Here is an 8,921-nt window from a genome sequence, read left to right as displayed (position 1 = left end):
GGAAAAGAAACTAATCGTGTGAAACCTTTTCTGGACTTGTTCTGTGCACCTCTGATGCTCTCTAGTGTGTTAAACACCACTAGGATACTCCCATGTTACCTGCACAGATCGTATAAATGGAAAATACCTGGTTACGGCCGGTTGTGGGCTTGCTGGTTACGTCGTTGAGTAGCTCGTTAGTCTCGAGGTTTTCTTCGTTAGTCTTGATGTTTTCTTCTTCTAGAGTCCTGCTAACGTTGTGTCCTGCAAGTTCTTCAGGTTTCTTCACGCGTCCCACTTCATGTTCCTCTTCTTGTCTCATTTGCTCGCTATCGGCTCCGAGTCTTGAAACGGTTGTATCTTGAGGGTCCAATGCGGTCTCTTCGAGATTCTTGGTGTTTCGTGCTCCATTTCCTGCCAAATAAACATGTATACCTGGTTCTAGTTGAGGCTGGTTCTCTTTGAGGCTCAAACGCGCGAAACCCTCCATTATGTCTAAATCGGGTCCTTTGGGGCTGTCTCGCGTGTATTGCTCTTGAATCACGGTTTTGAATGCATCTCCAAGTTCCATGGTACTTAGTAATGATTCCACGGCCAAGTTTAACCCTTCTCTAAGCCTCCTTGCTTTGGAACGGGTCATTGGTGCTTCTTGAGCTCGGGAACGATCTTTGGGTCTGGTGATGGTTCGATGGCCTCATCATTCCGTCCCTCTTCAAGAGGTTTTGTCCTCAAAACTGTTTCACCTGCATCATAAGGAGACAAATCAGCAACATTAAAACTATGTGAAATGTTTAACTCACCTGGGAGTTCTAATCGGTCGGCGTTGTCATTGATCTTCTCAAGCACTTTGAAAGGTCCATCTCCGCGAGGTGCAAGCTTGGAACTCCTTTTCTGTGGGAACCTTTCGGGTCTCATATGTAGCCAGACCCACTCTCCTGGTTCGAAAACAAGTTTCTTGCGTCCTTTGTCAGCTCTCCTTTTATATTCCTCCGTTTTCTTCACTATGTTATCTCGGGCCTTTTCATGTATCTTTTTCACAAACTATCCTTTCTTGAGGCCGTCTAGATTAACTTGTTCATCTTGGGGTATTGGCGAGAGATCTAAAGGCGTCAGTGGATTAAATCCATACACAACTTCAAAAGGAGACATCTTAGTAGCCGAGTGAGTAACATGATTATAAGCAAATTCAATGAAAGGCAAACAATCTAACCATGTTTTCAGATTTCGACCAAGAGTGAACCTAAGTAAAGTAGATAGTGTATGGTTTACCACTTCAGTTTGCCCATCCGTTTGAGGATGACAAGTTGTAGAGAATTGGAGATTGGTGCCAAGCTTTCTCCAAAGGGTCCTCCAAAAGTGGCTTAAGAACTTAGAGTCTCGGTCAGAGACAATCGTTCTTGGCATCCCATGTAGTCTCACCACCTCTTTAAAGAACAAATCCGCGGTTTGTGTGGCATCATTAGTCTTGTCACAGGGTATGAAGTGCGCCATTTTTGAAAAGCGATCAACAACAACAAAGATCGAGTCTTTGTGCCTGATCTTGGGTAAGCCTAGTACAAAATCCATAGAAATATCCACCCATGGTGCGTTAGGGATAGGTAAAGGTAAATATAGACCATGAGGATGTAACCTGGACTTGGCTTTATGACAAGTAACACATCGTGAGCAGTGTCTCTCCACATCTTTCTTGAGGTGCGGCCAAAAGAAGTGGTCAGCGATTACAGCTAGTGTCTTGTCCACTCCAAAGTGACCCATGAGACCCCACCGTGTGCTTCCTTCAGCAATAGCTCCCTCAAAGACCCTTGTGGAACACATAGTCTCTTGTCTCGGAAAAGAAACCCATCGTGTAGGTGATATGAGGTATATGCTCCCTTGCCATGGCCTTGATAAGCTTCTCCGAACTCGTGATCTTCTTTGTATAACTTCTTGATATGCTCAAAGCCGAGTACCTTGGCCTCCATAGTAGATATCAATGTATGCCTTCTTGAGAGTGCATCGGCCACCACATTTTCTTGTCCCTTCTTGTACTTGATCACATAAGGAAAAGTCTCTATGAACTCCAACCATTTAGCATGGCATCTCTTAAGTGCGTTTTGTCCTCTTAAGTGCTTTAAAGTCTCGTGATCAGTATGAATGATGAATTCCTTGGACAACAAGTAATGCTGTTAGGTCTCCAATGCTCGGACTAAGGCATATAATTCCTTGTCGTATGTGGGATAATTTAGTGTGGCTCCACTGAGTTTTTCACTGAAGAATGCCACTGGTCTCTTTCTTTGGTGTAGTACAGCTCCAATTCCCACCCCTGAAGCATCACACTCCACCTCAAACATCTCGTCAAAGTCTGGTAGGGCTAAGACAGGTGCTTGTGTTAATCGGCTCTTCATGGCTTCAAAAGCTGCATCTTGGGCTGGCCCCCATGAGAATGGCACGTTCTTCTTGATCACCGCTGTGAGTGGGGCGGCCACCGTGCTGAAATCTCGTACAAAAAACGCCTATAGAAGCTGGCCAGGCCATGAAAGCTTCTAACATGACCAATTGTAGTTGGTGTAGGCCACTCGCGTATTGCCTTGATCTTCTCCTCGTCTACTTGTAATCCCTGTTCACTTACTACAAAGCTTAAGAAAACAAGCTTGTTAGTACAAAATGTGCACTTCTTAAGGTTAGCATATAGGCCTTCCTTGCGAAGTGTTTTAAGCACTAGTTCGAGGTGTTGAAGATGATCATTAAGGTTCTTACTATATATAAGTATATCATCGAAATAAACAACTACGAATTTACTTATATAAGCTCGAAGAACCTGGTTCATAAGGCGCATGAAGGTGCTTGGTGCATTAGTCAAGGCAAAAGGCATAACTAACCACTCATACAAGCCTTGTTTGGTCTTAAATGCGGTTTTACACTCGTCTCCTTCACGCATTCGTACCTGGTGGTATCCACTCTTTAAGTCCACCTTTGAGAAGATTGTGGATCCGCTTAACTCGTCCAACATGTCATCTAGGCGTGGAATGGGGTGCCTATACTTGATGGTGATGTTGTTGATGGCACGGCAGTCCACACACATTCTCCATGTACCATCTTTCTTGGGTACTAAGAGAACCGGCATAGCACAAGGACTGAGACTCTCACGGATATAACCCTTGTCCATTAGGTCTCGTACTTGTCTTTCTAGCTCCTTAGTCTCTTCGCGGTTCATCCTATAAGCTGGCTTGTTGGGCAAGGCTGAACCGGGAACTAAGTCAATTTGGTGCTCTATTCCACGAAGTGGTGGCAACCCTGGTGGTATCTCTTCGGGGAATACATCCTTAAACTTGTTCAGAATAGCTTGTACTTCAAGTGGTATCTCAAAGTCACCTAGACCTGCGCTTAGACACTCTTTAAACATCATTAGTAGCACGGTGCCATTGGCACTGATGGTTTTATAAACATCACTAGATGATAAATAAAGACTGTTTTTAATTAGCTCAGATTCTTTGTTTATGTGCACTTGCATTTCATGTACCTCGGTGGGGCTTAGAGGCGCAAGATTGTACTTACGCTTCTTGTGCATGAAAGAATAATGGTTGGTGCGGCCATTGTGGTTCGTGGCTCGGTCGAATTGCCACGGTCTACCGAGTAATAGATGTCCGGCTTGCATGGTACCACATCACAAGTGACTTGATCATGGTATTGCCGATACTAAACGGTATGGACACTTGCTCGGAGATCTTGAGCTCGGTCTGGTCGTTTAACCACCTTAAATTATAAGGGCGAGGATGCTTTGTCTTCTCAAGACCTAATCTGTCCACCATGTACTTGCTAGCCACGTTAGTACAAGAACCACTATCTATAATAAGGTTGCATACCTTGTTTTTGACGGTGCATCTAGTATGAAATATGTTCTCTCTTTGGACTGTTTCCTCAGGATGAACTAGAACGCTTAGCACTCGGCGAGTTACTAATAGTTTACCGGTATCAGGATACTCTATCTCCTCGTCCATGTCATTAGAGTCGTCTTCTTTCTCATCTTGAGACTCGTAGTCCCCACTTGGTGTGATGATCATGACTCGCTGATTAGGACACTCCCTTGACATGTGTCCCCTGCCTTGACATCTAAAACATGTTATATCACGAGTTCTTGATGTGGGATTAGAGGACTTACCTTGTTCGGCTCGGTTGAATTTGGGAGCCTCTGTGCTTTTGCCTTTGAATCTTAATTCAATCTCCACGGCCTTGCCTTCGTCTACCGGTTTAGAACTGCTGGCGTTCCACGGCTGGCTCGTGCGGTTGCGGCTGGTAAGAGCGGTCTTGCGCTTGATTTGCTGCTCCACTTGAACGGCAAGATGTAATAGCTCGTGTAGTCCACTATATTGGGCTCTCTCCACCTTTCTTGCTATTCTCTCTTATAAACCGTCAATGAACTGCGCCATCAAGGCTTCCTCTGATTCTTCCAACTCCAACGAGTTCATCAGCTTCTCAAACTCCTCAAAGTACTCATCTACACTTCTGTTTCCCTGAGACAATTTGCGAAAACGCTTTTGTAACTCTCTATGATAGTGTTCAGGTACGTACCTAAGTCGTAGGAGGAATTTCATGTCGCTCCAAGTGATGACTGGTCCAAAACGTTGCCTCCTTCTCTCGGCCACGTTTCTGTCCCACCACGCTAAAGCATTATCAGTGAGTTGTGCAGCTGCAACAGCCACTTTCTTGCGCTCAGCGTAGCCATAGCACTCAAATATGTGCTCTAGTCGTCTCTCCCAATCCAAGTATGCCTCGGGGTCCGATTTTCCTGCAAAGGTAGGAGGCGTTAGCTTGAGATCATGGGTTTGCTCTCGGGTATCTACTACCCTAGCTGGATTTCTTCTTAGAGGATCCGGCCTCCTCTGCTGTCGATGCTGAAGAGGGTCAGGTGGAATTTCATCTTCTAGCTCGGGCATCTCTTCATCATCACTCGCGTCACCGGCTAGTACTTGTACTCCTCGAACTGGGGCTCTCCTTGGTTGTGCCTCAACTCGATCTATTCTTGCTCCGAGTTCTTGACGAATATTTCCCATTTGTTGAGTCATGTTCCTCAGCTCCTCTCTCATTGCGGTCATCATTTGGACAAGAGCATCATTCGGAACAGGTTCTCCTTCGGCCATGTTCCTAGCTAACCGCGATTGGTGTCCTTATACTCAACAAAAACAACAACTAGTCAAAAGTACCACCGAATATTAATGATAACAAAATGCTAGACTATGTAATTCGATACTTAAATGAAGCTAAATAACTTTTTATAGGGTTTTCAAATTTTAGTTTGCAAAGAACAAGAACTAACAGTCTTAAAAGCTAGCAAGGCAACAGATCCTTTTTTTTTTTTTTGACTATTGAATACGAAAGCAATTAAATTTTTTTCTAGGGTTTTCGGTTTTATGAATCAAAATAAACTAAACGAGTATGAATCAAATGAAAAAGTACAAGGGATAGAAAACCAAAGGCTCTGATACCAAAATGATATAAGACTCGGGTGAGACTTATATGATTGCGGAATCGATGGCTCGGTGGGAACTACACGCTGGCTATGACGCTCTCTCGTGTAGATCAGTGGATGAAGATGGTAAGACAAGGCTTGCTTCCACAAGACTTGCATCGAGATGGGATCTGTCAAGCTGTCTTTAATTAACGCTATCTCTTTAGGGATCGGTCAAGGGTTTCGAAGTGGATCGAAGGCACCACAGAGACAATGAACGGATCTCTGATACTGCGGCTCAACTCTTGTTGAATCACACACGCAAGAACAAGCAAGAAAGCTCTTAGGCACAAGCTAAGAAAAACGGCGTTATTTTATTGATATCGGGAAAAAGGTTAAAGTACAAGAGCTGCATGTGGGACTTTATAAACAGTCCGTCAGCTTTGAACCTTCTAGGGTTCGACTCAATGAATAAAAACGACACTAAGGACTCAAAACAACAGGACTTGTAAAAAGAAATAAAGCAAAATGGCAAAGCGTCTCATTTGGACACAAAAATGGAAAGTTCACTTAAAAATAAAAGGAAAAGAAACTAATCGTGTGCAACCTTTTCTGGACTTGTTCCGTGCACCTCTGATGCTCTCTAGTGTGTTAAACACCACTAGGATACTCTCATGTTACCTGCACAGATCGTATAAATGGAAAACACCTGGTTACGGCCGGTTGTGGGCTTGCTGGTTACGTCGTTGAGTAGCTCGTTAGTCTCGAGGTTTTCTTCGTTAGTCTTGATGTTTTCTTCGTCTAGAGTCCTGCTAACGTTGTGTCCTGCGAGTTCTTAAAGTTTCTTCACGCGTCCCACTTCATGTTCCTCTTCTTGTCTCATTTGCTCGCTATCGGCTCCGAGTCTTGAAACGGATGTATCTTGAGGGTCCAATGCGGTCTCTTCAAGATTCTTGGTGTTCCGTGCTCCATTTCCTGCCAAGTAAACATGTATACCTGGTTCTAGTTGAGGCTGGTTCTCTTTGAGGCTCAAACGCGCGAAACCCTCCATTATGTCTAAATCAGGTCCTTTGGGGGTGTCTCGCGTGTATTGCTCTTGAATCACGGTTTTGAATGCATCTCCAAGTTCCATGGTACTTAGTAATGATTCCACGGCCAAGTTGAACCCTTCTCTAAGCCTCCTTGCTTTGGAACGGGTCATTGGTGCTTCTTTGAGCTCGGGAACGATCTTTGGGTCTGGTGATGGTTCGATGGCCTCATCACCATTCCCCGAGGTTCTCTTTGATTTAGACGAAGAAGTGAAGGATCCGACCTTTCTGCTGCATCCTCGTGTGGTTGATGAGACCTCACTCAACTCCTCTCCCGAATCTCTTTTTGTTCCTCCTGGTACCATTTTTCCCTTCTGTTTTTTCCAGGTCACTTCTAGTTTCTCCGTCGTCTCTTACGGTTTCTCTTTTCTCCGAGATATTTTCTTCGGAATCCTTGGATGCCTTATTGGTGGCTCACGCTAAGTACAATGGTCTCATGGGTCCTAGCGCTCTTCTTCCTCACGGTCCTCTCTCCAGCGCTTAATTTCCAAGGGTGGGCTCCTCTCGGTTCTTGGTGACTCTCCCCCCGGTGGCTCTCCTTCCGACAGCAACTCCTCAAGGGAGGACTCTCCTCCGGCCTGAGCGATTCTCTTTCCCACGGTTCTTCTTCCGACACCGACTCATCGGGGGAGGATTCTTCCCGTCCTCAGGCGGTTTCACCGTACCTGCGAGTCTTCCGGTGTGCATTTCTCTCACCTTTCTTTTTGACGTCTTTGATGGTCTGATTCACCCTCCTTGTGTCTTTACGTTGACCTATGCACCTCTTTCTTTTGGATTTTCGTTGTAGGTTGTTTTCTCTCCTGATAGGAGGGAGAACGCCATTGTGCGAGGCGAGGGATCATCTCCGCCGATGAGGAGAATAATCTCTAGTGCAGGCGTTATTACAGTCCCAGCCACCCGCGAAGGCCTTCTCAATGAGGAGGCCCACTTCCTCAAGGTCATTGCTTTAGAGGAGTCTCGCCTCTCCGCATACCGTATGCGTTTGGACGATATGCAGCGGATTCGTTGCGGCGACTATGATGCGGTTGACGGTAGCCATGTGGCAAGCAGCTCGAGGGGGGGGGTGAAGAGACTGCGTCGCTCTCCTTAGCTTTTTCATTTTTTTTATATTGTCGTCGCTGTTATCTCCTTTCGTGGAACTTTTGTGTTTGCTATCTGGATATTTTCTTCATGCTTTTTTTTTTGTTTAGACTGGCAAGCTCCCGTTGCTCTTTTCTCTTTCTTTTCTGCATTTTTTGCTTTCGTTATTTCGATCTGGATCTCTGAACGTAACCAGATTCCGACAGGCCAATTTGTCACAATTTTCCCCCTTTTTGTGTGCCTTCTGTTCTGGTGGGGACTCTCTAGATCACCGAATGTCCCGAGCTTGTCCGTCTTTCCTTTTTGGGTTCATCGCCAGTCGGTCGCTAGACCTGGGCCGTCACGCAGATCATGCTTATTTCTCTTTTCTTGGTCGTTGCCCCAGATCTGGGTTCTGTAGCGGTTCTCCACTTGGTAGAATAAGATTTACTTTTATTTTTAGAGTTTTGCCCCCTTCTTTTTAGCGCCGAATTTTTTAGGGGAGTTTCGGTCTTCCAGTAGGGGCAAGTCTCTTGTAAAACAGAAAAATTTTCAAGACACGAAAAACACGATGGGGGTGTGTTTTCTGAAGGCACTTCGACGCTCTAGTCAGAAAACAGCTTGAAAAAGACCACAATATAGCTGATTGGACAACGGAAAGAAGTCGGAAAACTTTGTGAAGGAAAATGGGCCGAGAGTCTTTGAGAAAGGTAGGATCTGCTCGGGCCTTGGAATGAGAATGTGCTTTTTACGATGAAAAGAGAGAAAAAAAGAGTTTGTGAGAAAAGAAGATCCACGGTTTAGGAACCGCCGTGGTGGAGGAACAAAGTGAAATGACCAGAAAGATGGTCGGAATTGTATAGAATGTCTGGACTTAAGAACCACAAGTATCTAAGAAGATATCGTGAGACCGAAGATGACTAAAAAAGTGAACCTTCTCCCCGTAGGAAAGGGTAAAGTATTTATAGGGAATTACCTGATGTTTTTTAGTATACCAGGTTGACCCATAAATAGTAGATCGGAAGAGTCGTATCTACAAAAAATCCATGAACGCCACGTGCTAGCACGTGATTCGTCCACATAAGAAAAATTGAATTTATCCCCAATACTGAGTAAAAGATAAAAATACACTCATTTTTTTTTTCTCATGTTATCATCACTAAATTGTACAAAGTTAAATTGGTCATAAACATTAGCAAAATTGCTATTTTCTTATAGTATTTTGAGAAAATGCTAAAAAAAAAACTAATACAATGTGAAGTAAGTGCTAAAATTTGCAAATTTCTTATTAAAACTAACTTTACTCAGAACAGTCTATTCTATTAAAATAGGTAAGTTTTTAATGTCTAAATAGAAAAAAATACATACAA

At 44.3% G+C, this 8,921-nt stretch overlaps 1 protein-coding gene across 1 annotated transcript; it reads right to left on the bottom strand.

The window, feature by feature from the left end:
• Positions 1 to 1,703: 1,703 nt before the first annotated feature.
• On the bottom strand, positions 1,704 to 5,096 carry LOC112084529. Its single transcript, XM_024153679.1, has 6 exons — positions 4,367 to 5,096; positions 4,118 to 4,285; positions 3,619 to 4,060; positions 2,838 to 3,386; positions 2,265 to 2,448; positions 1,704 to 2,141 (listed from the first exon to the last, which is right to left on the bottom strand). Exons 1-6 carry the CDS (start codon positions 5,094 to 5,096, stop codon positions 1,704 to 1,706), a joined length of 2,511 nt encoding a protein of 836 aa, XP_024009447.1.
• Positions 5,097 to 8,921: the final 3,825 nt, after the last annotated feature.

Source organism: Eutrema salsugineum, unplaced genomic scaffold (assembly GCF_000478725.1).
Source record: "Eutrema salsugineum unplaced genomic scaffold, Eutsalg1_0 scaffold_4, whole genome shotgun sequence".
Lineage (NCBI taxonomy): Eukaryota > Viridiplantae > Streptophyta > Magnoliopsida > Brassicales > Brassicaceae > Eutrema > Eutrema salsugineum.
This window is presented reverse-complemented; position numbering and strand designations above follow the sequence as displayed.